General features: G+C 39.1%; 1 protein-coding gene across 2 annotated transcripts in view; it reads right to left on the reverse strand.

Annotated features, from left to right (window-relative positions):
- LOC102823711 (mitochondrial peptide methionine sulfoxide reductase-like) overlaps positions 1-16,162 on the reverse strand; it is a 689,887-nt gene that overhangs the window by 430,037 nt on the left and 243,688 nt on the right. For both annotated transcript variants that reach the window (XM_006864334.1, XM_006864333.1), the window contains exon 2: positions 2,803-2,871. In XM_006864334.1, the coding sequence (XP_006864396.1) occupies positions 2,803-2,871 (69 nt within the window). The remainder of the gene's footprint in view (positions 1-2,802; positions 2,872-16,162) is intronic.

The following is a 16,162-nucleotide window of genomic DNA, read 5'->3' on the forward strand; positions in this document are numbered from 1 at the left end:
CTGATGGTTTAAGCCCACCAGCTACTCTGCAGAAGAAAGATGTGGAAGTGTGTTTCCATAAAGGCTTACAGCCTGGGAAACCCTATGAGGCAGTTTTCTCTATCTTAGAGGGTTGCTGCAAGTTAGAATTGACTCAATAGCAGTGGATTTATTTTTTTGGGTTTTTTTTTTTTGGGGGGGGGGGGGGTGGGTGTTGGTTATATGTAAAAGAGCTAAGCATTAAGCTTAAATTGTTTTTTTTCTTTTTTCAGTATAACTATAAACAACCCAGAATGAAAGAAGCCTTCCCCCAAAGTCATCTGCTTCCTCACCTCATCAGGTGGACACGTTAGATTAAGTAAATATAATTTTGAAAACATTAATATAAAATGCTTACATATACTTAACCAAAATAGATGCTTCATTTGATTTAATTTAAGCATCTGGAAGAGCCAAACTGAAGGTTCTTAGATGTCAAAAGATGAAACTATTTTACAAACTATATAATTCTGCCATTAAAAGCAGCTTTAGTAGCGCAATGGTTAAGTGTCCATCTGTTAACCACCAGCTGATCTATAGAAGAAAAATGTGATAGTCTACTTGTGGTCGCGTAGTGGTTATGAGTCACGTTGCTAACCTTATGGTCTGCAGTTTGAAACTACCAGCAGTTCCACAGGAGAAAGATGAGGCTTTCTGCTCCCATAAAGATTTTACAGCCTCGGAAACCCTGTGCAGGGTTGCTATGAGTCAGAAGTGACTCCACAGCACACCACCACCACGTCCATAAACATTTAGAGCTCTTAAAATCCTATGTGACAATTCTACTCTGTTATATAAGGTTGATATGAGTTGATATGGACTCAAAGGCACATAACAACAATATATATTGTTAACTTGTGAAAAGTATGCACATGACCCTCCCTTTATAAAACCATCCATGCTGGCCATCCACAGTCGGTTTCCCAGAGGTTATACTGCAACCTGAGCCATTGATCCTGAGTAAGTAAGAGGTAAGAACAAAGAGCTCAAAGCTGGAAAGGTCTTGGAGCTCTGATAGCATAGTGGTTACGAATCAGGCTGTGAACCTTAAGGTCAGCAGTTCGAAACTACCAGCCACTCTGCGGGAGACAGTTGAGGCTTTCTACTCCCATAAAGATTTACAGCCTCAGAAACCCTGTACAAGGTCACTATGAGTCGGAACCAACTCCACGGCACTTAACAACAACAATAAGGAGCGCTGTGGGTTAATGTGCCATACTGCAAAGCAGTTTGAACTACAAGGCTGGGGGTTCAAGTTCACCAGCTGCTCCTTGGAAACCCTATACAGGGTCGCTATGGGTCAGAACTGACTCAACAGAACTTAATAAGTCTGGTCATTCAATAGGTAAAAAGACTGAGGCTTGGAGAGGGTAAGTCACTTGTCCCAAGTCAAACAATGAGCCCCTGGGTTCGACTTTTAGTAAAATCAGCATAAACCAAACCTGTGACAAAAACAAAAAAATATCACCACAGAGCTTTATTCACTGATATTCCAACCAGTCTTGAAATACCTAATAATAGTAAGGTAAGCAAGGGCTTACTTGTGCTCATGTATTTTTCTGTAGTGAACAATTATGTTTTTCAGCACACCAAAGATTCTGCTTCTAGATGTGGGTGGCACCCTTGTCTCTCTTCCAGCCACGCAGCACCTTCCTACAGAATCAAAGCCTCTTTTTAAATTTACAAGCCTTGACAGGGATGTAGAACCCAGTAAGTAAAGTAAACATGAAATTTCCAGTGCTTACATACTAATCTGTAGTGAACAGTTTCCCATGTTTTTCACCACATCAAAGGCTACATCTCTGGGATTAAGGAAACATTATATTCTGAATGTACTCATTTAGATACAGGGTTTTGTGAGGCTAATTTATAGTTCACCTGAATTAGATGGAGGCTAGAGGAAGGCATGAAGAGTTTTAACAAGGGAAACATCATAGAACCTGCCTATAAGCCTAGGGGATGCAACCAGGGGATACTCAGAAGACAGAGGTTGTAATACTTCCTTTCCTAATGATGGGCCCCAGAGCACTTCTAGAAAGAAAGGGGAAATATCAGAGATGTCAGGAGAGCTGAAGGAAGGGGACAGCAAGAAAGATGAGGATATGGGAGGAGAAAGGAGAGGAAAGATAGGCAAAGACAATGCCAGCTTCAGGGACATTTGGAAGGAAGTTTAGGTGACAGATCACAGGTAAAATGAAAATGAATTTAAAAGGATCTCACCAAATAAATGATTGGAAATTTAAAAGAGATTCTGCTCAAACACATAATTGTAAACTCTGTACTTGGAGTTTGGGTTTTACGCCATTTGAAATATTTTTAGAGTGTTGCTTTCCCTTAAAGAATTCGTTCAGTTCATGATCCAATTGAATGAGAAATTATTCAATTAGATTAGTTTTTCTAGAATGACATGTCAAAACTACTTGAATCTCAGCCTTTAACAAGGTCATAGATCAATGCAGAGGGGGGAATCTCCCTCTTCATAAAGAAAAACTCAAACTCTATAAACTAGGTTAATTCATAGTGTGGATGTACGAAATAGCAAAATATACGATTTGATATTTAAGTTGTCAAAGTGATAAAAAGAAAGCATCATCACGTCTATAGAATAAGCCTTTTCCATCCCACATATTACTAAGAACTCAGTAGTTTTCTTGGCTGCAAAGACTTGTAAATATCTAGAAGAGCCCAGATTTTGAAGCCCTGAGGACACTTGCTAAAACTAAGAAATTTGGCACCAGTCTTTGCATACAATTTGGGGTTTCTTTTTCAGAGTTGATATCTTACCAAATACAGCCATCTGTGTTCCCTCTGGGAAAGGTTCAACTGTTCTGTTGCCATTGACATGATGTTTGGCTAGGGAATTAAAAAAAAAAAAGAAAGAAAGAAATGCAAGTTTAAGTGTAAAGTTCTACACACAGACTAACACATGTCATTAAATGTGTCAAAAAACTATTTCTCATTTTTAGCTACAAATGGCACCAAAATTTGCCCTCTTCAGAGAGCTTTGACTTTTTTTTTTTTTTAATTAAAATAGAAAATCCTAGATATAGACCATGTCATTCAGATACTTTCTTTCACAAATACACACATGTCCAGGCTGAGCTTGTGCAAATCAAGTGGTGGCAGTTCAGTTCAGGTCCATCAGGAAGGCTCCTAACTTCTGGCCAGGAAGTTCCCTTTGTGCCTGGCTGTCCCCTGCAGAACAAGGGAAACTCTCGTTCCAGGGTAAAGATTCCTGACCACAAGCACGTTGATCCAATCAGCATTTAAAGTGAGAAGTAGATAAGTTGCTGTTGTTATCGTTAGGTACCATGGAGTTGGTTCCAACCCATAGCAACTCCTTTATACAACAGAAAGAAACATTGTCAACTCCTGCAACATCCTCACAATCATTGTCATGTCTGAGTGGATTCCTGAAGCCACTGTGTCAATGTATCTTATTGAGGGTGTTCCTCTTTTTTTCCTGACCTTCTATTTTACCAAGGATTATGTCCTTTTTCCAGGGACATATTCCATAACACTGTGTCCAAAATACGTGAGATGAAGCTTCATCATCTTCATTTCTAAGAAACAGTCAGACTTCCTCCAAGACAGGTTAGGTTGGTTGGTTCTTCTAGGTTGGTACTTTCACTATTCTTCGCCAACACCATAATCCAAATACATCAATTTTTCTCTGATCTTCTTTATTCATTGTCCAGCAAAGATGGTGGTGATGGTTTAGTGCTACCCAGTTGGTTCCAACTCGTAGTGACCCTATATAGGGTTTCCAAGACTGTAAATCTTTATGGAGCAGAAAGCCTCATCTTTCTACCTTGGAGCAACTGGTACATTCAAACTGTTCACTCTTTCGGTCAGTACCTCAGCTTTTAATCCACCCACTGCCAGAGTTCCATCCAGTAAAGATAGCTGGATCAATTTTGCAAGAAACAGAATAGCATAGTGTGTCATTTTACAACTCAAGTCCTATTTCCAGGGTCCAAAACACTAAGTTTATTTGAAACAAGATGAACATTCCAGTGCTTCTTACTGCTCTTTATCCCCTGCCTCTCAACCAATCATCCTTCCCCCACCTTGGCACAGTTCAAGTACTTAGAAATGAAGTGACCAGATTATGCTTTTCCAGCATAAACTTGCTCTCATAGCCCTAAAATGGTAACCATGTACAGAATAGCTGAATATGCTGAATTTATCAGTAGTTAAATAATATCCTCAGCAATTTTTACATGTCATCACTTATGTAGGAAATGCATAAGAGAAGTAGAAATAAAGCAATGTGACAGCATTATGGAGCACATATATTTGGATTTAATGGATGACCTTAGATGTATTGAACTCCAGCAAAGGGGTCAGCACTAAAGTTAGGATCAGAAATCTAGGGGGATAGTATGCTCTAGAGGGAAAGGGACCTAAGGAGAAAGACAGAGAAAGACCTCAAAGAGAGTATTTCAAGAAGTAAAAACTCAAAATTAAATAATATCAGAAAGCTTAGAATTAGTTGTATACTAAATTCTAGAATACAGACTAAGGGTACAGTAAGAAAACAAGATGGGAGGTTGGAGTCCACACTTGGAAGACTTAAAGCCTAGTGTAGAGTCTTAAAAAAAAAAAAAAAAAAAGTAGGGTTTTGAAAGTCAGGCAGAGAGGAAGCAACTTTAGTGAGGACCAGGAGTAGATATAATTATTTCATCTTCCTGAGTTAGAGGAGAATCTGCTCTGAGTATGTTGTGAAGTGCCATCAAATTGGTTCTGACTTAGTGATCCTGTATGGGGTTTCTGAGGCTGTAAATCTATTTCAGAGCAGGAAGCCTCATTTTTCTCCCACGCAGCAGCTGATAGGCTTGAACTGCCAACCTTGTGGTTTGCAGTCCAGTGCTTATCCCACATAGTCAACACACTTGTGGCCTGAGTAGAAGTGATATGTTGAGAAGCAATAGCAATTAAGGATGGACTGGTAGGCTGGAATCATGTTATGGAATGCCTTGAGGACAGTGTTCATGAGGATCCTAGGCAGTCTTGAAAGCCACTAACAGTCTTGTAGAATCTTGTAGAATTTCAAGGTGCAATCTAGTTCAGACAATCCTTTGGAGATTCCATCAGTTCAGTCTTCTTCACTTCCAGAAAACAAGGTTATATCATCTGCATATCACAGGAGGTTAATGAGTCCAATCCTGATGCCATGTTCTTCTTTATAGAATCCAGTTTCTGTGATTATTTCCTCAATCTATGGTGAAAGGATACAACACTGGCTCCCACTCCTCACTTAATGACATGGTTAGGTTCCAAAGACCATGTCTTATGAGAAAATCAGCATAATGTAGAAATGGAGGATGACCACCTTATTACAGACTATCAAATTACATCACTGTTTAACTGCCAAATTACATCATTACATAATTGCCAAACCACTAGGAATCATGGCCATTAAGTTGACAGATAAAATTAATCACAGTCACTGTTACTCCCACTCAGCAGTGTTTGTTACTACCTAGTGTGGCGCTGTGGGTTAATGCGCCATATTGCAAAGCCATTTGAACTGCAAGTTTGGTGGTTCAAGCTCACCAGTTGCTCCTTGGAAACCCTATACAGGGTCACTATGGGTCAGAATCGACACGATGGCACTTAAGAACAACAACAATGTATGTCAGTTCCATGGGCTGCCAAAAGAACCAATTAGATCCATTTTGGAAGAAGTGCAGCCAGAGTGTTCCTTGGAGGCCAAGATGGCCAAACTTCATCTCTCATACTTCGGACATACTGTCAGAAGGGACCAGTTGCTGGAGAAGGATATCATGTTTGGTAAGGTGGAAGGTCAGAGAAAAAGAGGAAGACCCCCAATGAGATGGATTGGCCAAGTGGCAGCATCAATGGACTCAAGCGTGGCAACAGTAGTGAGGTTGGCCCAGGACCAGCCAGTGTTTCATTCTGCTGTGCATAAGGTTGGTACTGACTTGATGGCACATAACAACAACAACAAATGTATGTCAGTAATGTTCAGAACAGTTGGGCAGTAGGTTTTTTACTATATTCACTGGGCATGGAAATCATTTTTACTATTGTTACTATAATGGATACATGAGGAGCAGGTGGAAAGCATTTATTGGGAAAATGAGATTTAAGAGAAGGGAAGGGCTAGCCGGGAACTTAACCAGCTCTTTCTTTATATTGTGGCAAACATATATGTAACAAATCAGTTGCCTTTTCAATATTCTTCCCATAAACAATTCAGTGACATTAATTATTTAACCAGTATTTATAAATTCTCTTTTCTAAATGGTTGGCATGTTTCACAGCTAAAACAATCAAGCTCACTAAACAGAAAAATCATTCATTGGCTGAGTACTAATTATTGATTACTAGACAACAAACCAGCAGAGTACAGAATGGAGATAGGATGGTCTCTGACAGGAACATCTGTTGCCCAGCCACATCACGGTGGCTGTCTTGAATCTGGTTAGTTTGGCAGATGTCCCTGTGGGTGCATGTTCCAAAGCCATATGCCCCAGGAAGACACCTCTGCTGATGCAATAACTTGTCCTCAGTCAAAGGAATATGAGGGTGAGAAATAGTTTTTAATTTATTTTGAATGCCTAGTGATTAAGGAATAGTGAGGTTAATTAGAGCAACACTGGGTCAAAGTCAACTTTTGTAGAAATGTTTAAAGGGGACTTGAGGAGCATGTTCAAATGCTTTTGAAGATTTTTTTTTTTTTTTTAATTTTTGCTTTGTGTATGCCTAATATACTTCAGACTTTATCATTGTATTTTTCCTTTAAAAAAAGTACAGTAAAACTACTTTATATTATATTAGCAAAAATGCAAATTCAGACACAAACCAGCTGGTTATAAGTTCCAAGTCCTGTGCTGAAACAGGTCTGGCTAAAAATTCTTGTGTACTAGGTGAAAGAAGGAGTGCTGGGGCCAGGTAAGATGAATAAATGTCAGGGAAGTGGGGATGTGGAAGGTGGATCCTTAAACCCTGAATATTCTCCTGCAGTCCAGGTGACCGAGAAGACAATAGCTGGAGATTCTGGAAACTGCTGCTGCTGTCCTGGGAGTTAAGACCAGTCCCTAGATCCAGAATCATCCCAGGAATGGAACAGAATTGGATCAGATGAAACCTCTAGAACTGTCAGTCAGCTAGCAGTACAATACAAGCCCAGTCATATTATTAACCCTGTAAAACCTAGCTTACATTTTACGCTGCTGAGTTGTCTGAACTTGTCATGCTTTACTAAAAAAAAAAAAAAAAAAAAAAAACAAAAACTAAAACTAAATTAGATGAGAACAGTTTAAGTTTGTAACACTAAAAATGATTCATATATCATTCAGGAACTTATGCCCTGACCCTTGATTTTCCTCCAGTAAATCCCATCCATCACTTGGATTCTCCCTTCTCCCTATGCTCCAGATGCATCAAATCTAAGGTGCACATCTTGGTAAATAAAGGCGCTCAGGCATTCCTGCAACTTCTAGCATCCTCTGTACAAGAGTGAGAACTTTACAGTGTCAGAGCGGGATGAGGTCGAACCAGGTAGCTCACGTGATTATGAGTTTTGGAGGCACAAATTAACACTTATGGACGGGGTCTTTGGGCCATATTTTTTGCACTGGCAATTATGTTTTGAGTATTTAATATACACCAGTTTTTTGCTGGGGGTACGGTGGCTCTAGAGAATAAGCACTGGACTGCGAATCACAAGACTAGCAGGTCAAGCCCACCAGCCACTCAGTGGGATCAAGATGAGGCTTTCTGCTCCCATGAAGATTTACAGTCTTGGAAACTTCTTACAGGGTCGCTAGGAAATGGAAGCAACTCCATGGAACTCATCAACAATAACAGTTACTATACTAAGTGTTCTGGGCACAAAAATAGGTATCAGAAGTCCTACATTCAAGGACATCCATTTAATCAACAAACTTTTTAAAAGAAATCCTAAGGGAAGATTTCTAGCCAAAACAATGAAGGTATGAGGATCAGAATGTGCTCTAAAAAGTAAAAAGAAAATTATTTAACTATAGGATATTTTTGTGTTTGCTCTGCTCAGTGTACAACACCACAAGGGTACCTGGAAACCTGGAACAGCAACTACACTCAACTACAAACTCCTGTTTTCTCTAAGAAAAAATGGCTAACATGATCTGCCTGGAATGATCCTACTGTGTCCCTGTGTTCCTTTAGGCTATAGGACTACTCCAGATGGTGAAGGAAAATGCAACACAGGGTATCCACAATTATCAGGCCTAGAAGCTAGCTTAAGGGTGATTCGCCAAAAATCCCCAAGCAGGCTTCATTGAGTGTGTAAAAGATAGTGATTCCATTACCATAGAACAAGTGGGAAATGACAGGAACAGACATTACACATAAAAACTGAAAAAAAATATAAAAGACAAATACAAATGCAAATAGACACTCAGCCACGCAGTGAAATATTGTTTTTAATTTATCAATATGGCAAAAACAATGCTCAGTACTGATATGAATATAGAGAGATGAGCATGCTCAGCACAGCTCCTGAAAAATGAACAATTGCAATTTATTTGGACAGCAATTTGACAATATACCTCAGATGTCAAAAACACGGATCTTCTTTGATCTAGTTATTCTAATTATAAGTATCAACTTAGGAAATAAGGAGCCCTAAATGCTGACAGTGTCACCCATGGTGGACAGGTTTCAGCAGAGATTCCACACTAAGACAGATTCGCAAGGAGAGGCAGACTATTTCTGAATGCTTAGCTACTGAAAATTTTGTCAATAGCAGTGCAACACTATCAGATAGCACCAGAACATTGGATATTGAAACATGATTAAAAGCACCAGAATATTGTCAGATACAGTGTCAGAATATGAGCCCCTCAGGTTGGAAGGCCCTCAAAATACCACTGAGAAAGAGCTGCCTTCTCAAAGTAGAGTTGACTGTGATGACACGAATGGAGTAAAGCCCTCAGGGCCGTCTTTTGATGATGGGGCACAACTCAAAAATGAAGAGAAACAGCTGTAAACATCCATTAAAAATTGGAACATGGAATGTATGAAGTATGAATCTAGGACAATTGGAAGTTGTTAAAAATGAAATAGAACGCATAAACATCGATAGTGAGCTGAAATGGACTGGTATTGGCCATTCTGAATCTGCTAGGAATGGCAAACTGAAGAGGAATGGCATTGCACTCATCATCAAAAAAGAACATTTCAAGATTTATCCTGAAATATAATGCTGTCTGCAGAAGGATAATATCCATATGCCTATAAGGAAGACCAGTTAATATACCACTATTATTCAAATTTATACACCAACCACTAAAGCCTGTGATGATGAAATTGAACAATTCTACCATCTTCTTCAAGGAGCTCTGGTAGCATAGTGGTTACGAATCGGGCTGTGAACTGCAAGGTCAGCAGTTAGAAACTACCAGCTGTTCTGTGGGAGAAAGATGAGGCTTTCTGCTCCCATAAAGACTTACAGCCTTGGGAAACCCTGTACGGGGTCGCTATGAGTCAGAACCGACTCCACGGCACATAACAACAACAACAACCATCTTCTTCAGTCTGAAATTGATCAAACATGAAATCAAGATGTATTGTTAATTACTGATGCTTGGAATGCAAATGTTGGAAACAAAGAGGAAGGATCAGTATTTGGAAAATAGGGTCTTGGTGATAGATAATTATGCTGGAGATGACGTGATAGAATTTTTGCAAGACTTCATTGCAAATGCCTTTTTTAAACAACATAAAAAATGATTATTTACATGGAATTCACCAGATGGTAATCACAGAAATCAAATTGACTATATCTGTGGGGATATACAGTGGAAAAGCTCCTCATCATAAGCCAAAATAAGACCAGGACCAGAGTATGCAACAGAAAATCAACTGTTCTCATGCAAGCTCAGGCTGAAGCTGAAGAAAATTAAGAAACTGTGAAGTGCCATCCAGTCGTTTCCTGCTCATAGCCACCCTGTATAGGGTTTACAAGGAGCAGCTGGTGAGCTTGAACCACTGACTTTGCTGTTCAAACCAACCCTTCAGCCTACTGCTTATCTACCTGACTTTAGAGATCATCTCAAGAACAAATCTGATGCATTAGGCATTAATGACTAAAGATAAAAAGAGTTGTGGGGTGACATCAAGAACATTATACAAGAAGAAAGCAAAAGGTGATTAATAAGGCAAGAAAGAAAAGACCAAAATGAATGTCAGAAGAAACTCTGAAACTTACTCTCCAGCATAGAGATTGTAAAGCAAATGGAAGAAATGAGGAGTTAAAAGAGATGAACAGAAAATTTCAGAGATTAGCTCAAGAAGACAAAGCCAAATATTATAATGAAATATGTAAAAGATCAGGAGTTAGAAAACCTAAAGGTAAGAACACACTCAGCATTTCTCAAGGTGAAAGAATTGAGGAAATAATTCAAGCCTCAACTTGTAATGCTGAAGGGTTCTTTGGAGAAAATATTGAGTGATGCAGAAAGCATCAAAAGAAGATGGAGGGAATGCACAGAGTCATTGTATCAAAAGAAATAGTTGATGTTCAACCATTTCCAGAGATAACATATAATCAAGAGCCAGTGGTATTGAAGGAAGAAGCCCAAGCTGCATGAAGACATTGAAAAAGAACAAGGCTACAGTAATTGATAGAATACAAATCGAAATCTTTCAACAAACTGAAGCAGCACTGGAGGTACTCACTTAACTAGGCCAAGAAATTTGGAAGACAACTACCTGGCCAAGTAATTGGAAGAAATCCATATTTTTGCCCATTTCAAAAAGAGGTGGCACAACAGAATGTGGAAATCATAAATATCACATGCAACTAAAATTTTACTCAAGATAATTCAAAAGCCTCTGCAACAGTACATTGACAGGGAACTGGCAGAGGTTCAAGTCAGATTCAGATGAGTACTTGGAAGGAGGGAAATCATTGCTGACATCAGATGGATATTGGTTAAAAACACAGAATACCAGAAAGATGTTTAACTGTGATTTACTGATTATGCAAAGACTTTTGACTGTGTGGATCAAAACAAGCTATGGGCAACATTGTGGGGAACGAGTATTCCAGAACACTTATTTGTGCTCATGAGAAACTTATACATAGATCAAGAATCAGTCATTTGAACAGAAGAGGTGGACATTGAGTGCTTTCAAATCAGGAGAGGTATGTGCCAGGGTTGTATTCTTTCACCATATTTATTCCATTTGTATACTGAGCAAATAATCTGAGAAGCTGGATTATATGAGGAAGAACATGGTATCTGGATTAGCAACGTGCGATGTGCAGGTGATACAATCTTGCTTTCTGAAAATGAAAAAGACTTAAAATACTTACTAATGAGTATCAAAGACAACAAACAGTCTTTAGTATGGGTTGCACCTCAACATAAAGAAAACCAGAATCCTCACCACTGGACCAATAAATAACATCACAATAAAAGGAGAAATGATTGAAGTTGTTAGACTTCATTTGTTTCAATCCGCCATCAACACTCATGGAAGCAGCAGTAAAGAAATCAAATGATGCACTGCATTAGGCAAATCTGCTGCATAAGACCTCTTTAAAGTGTTCAAGAGCAAAGACGTCAGTTTGAAGACTAAGGTATACCTAACCCAAACCATGTTATTTTCAATAGCCTCTTATGCGTGTGAAAGTTGGATAGTGAATAAGGAATACTGTAGACGAATTGATGCATTTGAGTTATGGTGTTGGAGGAGAATATTAAATGTGCCATGGACTGCTAAGAAGAACAAACAGATCTGTGTTGGAAGAAGTATAACCAGAATGTTTCTTGGAAGTCAGGATGGTGAGACTTAGTGCCTCATACTTAAGACATATTGTCAGGAAGGACCAGTCCCTAGAAAAGGATATCATGCTAGGTAGAGTGAAAGGTCAGCAAAAAAGAGGAAGATCCCCAACAAGATGGCTTAGCACAATGGCAGCAGCAATGGGCTCAAGCTTAACCATGATTGGTGGGATGACACAGGACTATGCAGTGTTTTGTTTTGTGCATAAGGTTGCTATGAGTTGGTATTTATTCAATGACACCTAACAACAGTAGCATAGTGGATTATGAGTTGGGCTGCTAAATGCAAGGTTGGCAGTTCAAATCTACCAGTTGCTCCATGGGAGAAAGATAAGACTGTCTGCTCTCCATAAAGATTTACAGCCTGGGAAACTCCACAGCACACAACCACCACCACTACTGTAGGAAATAATCAGAAAAGAGGCAAATATTTCCAACATTGTTTATCATAGAGAAAAAAATGAAAACCTAATTTTTTTTTTTTTAAGGAAAATCATGGAGCAAACTGTGACACAATCTTAAGTTAGAATATTATATAGTAATTTGAAAAGTATATCTTTAAATCATTTTTATGGCATCAAGAAATAGTAATAGTATGCAGTTGTGGGGGAAAGAAGCAGGAAACAAAAAATTATACAACTCAGTTAAGTAAAAAAAAAAAAACAGAAAAAACATGACTAGGACACATGTTAAAAATATAATAGTGGCTGCTTCTATGTGCTGAGTTGTGGATATTACTTTTCTTCTGTCTACATTTATTACTAATTTTCTTAAGAGAGTATTTCTGTGACAGCCAGGAAATTAGATATATGTGAGAAGGTTTTAAAAAGTTCATGGAGCCAGCAAACCCTTTACAACAAAGACATGAGGGACCAAATGAAACAGATAAGAATGATAATCCTGGAACCCTAAACTTCAGAGGAATGGATAGAGAAGTGAACTGAATACCAATTAGGAGAAAAGGGTGAACAAAAGCAGCCATAGAGGAGACAGACAGGTGAACTGTCAGCTGGCCTGAAGAACTGCAACCATTTTGAATTTTTGCTTGCAGTATTTCATCAAGACAGTGATCTGATGACACAAGCACACTTCAGTGATTAACTAAGAAAAAGACGAAATCGTCCCTTATTCTCCATTCCCTTCTGGTGACCAGAAGTGTGGCTAGCCCCCACCCTCACTCAGCCAATGGCTGATGACACCCCAGCCCTGCACAGCCCCCTGCTCTACCTGAGGTCAGAGCCGCATGCTCTTGGATAGGAGGCTGGGTGCACGTCCCCCAAGTCTAGAGGAACCGGAACTCTGACTAATCAGATAAGCAGAACACACAGTGCCAGGTCCTAGCTACCCCTTAGGAGGTCAAGAAATCTTTGATAACCAGCTACCTAATCCCAACTGCCCTCTGGGCCCAGAAGAGTTCTTTCCAAGAATAAGCACTTTGACCTCAGCAACCTTCTTCTACTTCTGGATAAGGTCTCTTGACCACAGACAAAATCTAGGTCTATAGGAACTCTATCTAGGGCCATCTCCCTCATATACACCCTGGGAGCAACTTGATTGGCAGAGGGTGCCAATATATACTGGGTGCCCTGTCCCCCACATTGTTCTCTTCTCTGAGTCCTACCACTTCCCCCACTTTTCTCCTTTCTTTGTTTATTTTTTTTTCTTTTCTTTCCCTTTTTTCTTGGTATTTCTTTTCCCTTAATTTTTTTCCCTTTCTTCTTAACAACTACAGTTTTGATTACTGTATTTTTTATTTCTTTTTTCTCTTCTCTTATTTTATTTTATTTTCCTTTTATTATTTTTTCTTGCTGTTGTTTGCCTGCTTTCACCACCACTATTTTTTGTTGTTTGTTTTGTCTTTTCTCTCTTTTTTTCCCCCACCCAACAGGACACAGCAACCATACAGCCCAGTCACACCCATACCTTATTCAGTTCCACTTACTGGGTGATGGCCACTATCCACTCCTATACCACCTAGTCATAGATAGATAATAGCCAACACCAGCCCAAACCACCCTCAACTGTGATATACAAACAGTGAACAGAGAACCACACATACATTAAAATTCTCAGGTGGTGAGTACCTAAGAACACAGCAACATACAATGATCAATTAAACACAAATACAACATTACCACAATGTCTCAGAGAAAACATAATCTCCATTCACACAAAGACACAAGACAGAATGGCAAAAACAAGTGACCAAAATACAGAGGCTGAAGACATGGCAACTACCTGATAAGGAATTCAAAAGAATTGTATTTCAGTGCCTTCAAAGACTGATAAAAAGATTTCTTTTTTAAGTTGCTAACAAAATTCACATAAATTAGAGACAACATTTTAGAAGAATTCAAAGGAACACTACAAGAACAAATTGATAAAATAAAATAAAAACAGCAAAGAAATCCAGAAGATTAACATTAAGATTTCAGAAATAGTGAATATACTGAAAGGGCAAAGGAGTAGAACTGAATTCATGGAAGGCTAAATTGGAGACATTGAAGACAAATCTCTCAATCCTAATCTGCTAGAAGTACAATCAGAATAAAGAACAACAACGACAACAACAAAAAGCTGAAGAAAGTCTAAGAATCATGTGGGACATCATTAAAAGAATGATTAAAATGTGATTGGGATTCCAGAACAGAAAAGACCAAAAAGTACAGAGATTATTGTCAGAGTTGTTGGGAAAAAAACCCTTCCCTAACATCAGCCCTGGTGTGGTGCTGTAGGTTAATGCACCAGATTGCAAAACTGTTTGAACTGCAAAGTCAGCGGTTCAAGCTCATCAGCTGCTCCTCCGAAACCCTGTACAGGGTCGCTATGGGTTGGAACCAACTCGACGACATTTCAAAGCAGCAACATCATATAAAATAAGAAAATATGCATTCAAGAAACTGAATGAACTCACACATGATAGACTCCAAAAGAAAGTAACCAATACATATCATGATCAAACTCTCTAAAAACCAAAGACAAGGCAAGAATTCTGAGAACTGCTTGGGAAAACTGAAAAGTCCAGTAAGACTAAGCTTTGATGTTTCAGCAGAAACCATGCAAGTGTGAGGAATTCTCATGATGGCCCATCTTCAGAAATAAAGGGCGCACGACATTGCTAGACCAGACATAGGTTGTCAATTCACACCCAGGCATATGTAAAGGAATTTGTAAAATCCAGAACAACTTTACAAGATATGCTAAAGGGAGATTTTTGGTCAGAGAACCAACAACAGTAGACAACAACCTGAGATTAACACACATAACAACAACACCCAGAAAACTCAGATATGTTGTTGTTTTTAAGTGCTATCGAGTCGGTTCCGACCCACAGCAACTCTGTATAGGGTTTCTGAGGAGCAACTGGTGAGTTTGAACTGCCAAACTTGCAACTTAAACCGACCTTATAGTCCAGTGCTTATCCTACAACACCACAACAGGACTCCTACCCAGACATAGAAGCATCCACAGTAAGACAAGTCTGCAAGAAGATAGGAACCCAAAAGTAACATTTTGTAATAAAGACAATTAGAAAGCAAAATAGAGGGAACAGTGTAGTTACAGCCAAATACAGAGGAAGTCAAGAGTATTTCAAAGTAGAACAGTTTTAAACTTGGGAAGAAATGAATACATGTGCTACTTGAGTGACAGGGAAGGCAATATATAATTGACTAGGCAGGCAGGTTGAACAGGTGTGGGAGGGAGAGCAGGAGTATATCCACAAATACATAAAGGTTGGGCAGAGAATAGCTGTAACCTTTGCTGAAAATAAATTCATGAATATGGTAGAAAATGCAGGGGGCAAAATTATGAAAGTTTCTTAGACATAACCAAAAACTTTGAGGGAATGGGTCACTGGACCTGGGGGCTCAGAACCATAGTCTCAGGGGACACCAAGGTCAACTGGGATAGCATAGTCTACAAAGACAATGTTCCACATCCTCCTGTTCTGGTGAGTAGTGACTGGGATCTTAAAAGCTTGTGAGGGGTCCTTCATGGTGTCTGTCAGGAGGAAAGAAAATTAAAGATATATTGAAATAATTTGTCCATTGGAATAATGGACCATGTGAACATCAATCTCCATGACCCTGAGACCAGAGGAACTATATGGTACCAGGATACCAATACCAACTGCTCTGAAAAAGATTTCATTAGACAGCTCTGGATAGAGGGGGAGGAAATATGGAACAAAACTCATTATCATAAAAGAGACTAGGCTTATTGGTCTGACAGAGACTACTGGAGGCCCCAAGACTTTGAACCTTAGTCACTCTTCAGGTCTGGAAGGAAACTCACACCTGTGGCTCAATTTTCAGCCAAATAAGAGATAGGTATACAAA

This window comes from Chrysochloris asiatica, unplaced genomic scaffold (genome assembly GCF_000296735.1).
Source record: "Chrysochloris asiatica unplaced genomic scaffold, ChrAsi1.0 scaffold00064, whole genome shotgun sequence".
NCBI lineage: Eukaryota > Metazoa > Chordata > Mammalia > Afrosoricida > Chrysochloridae > Chrysochloris > Chrysochloris asiatica.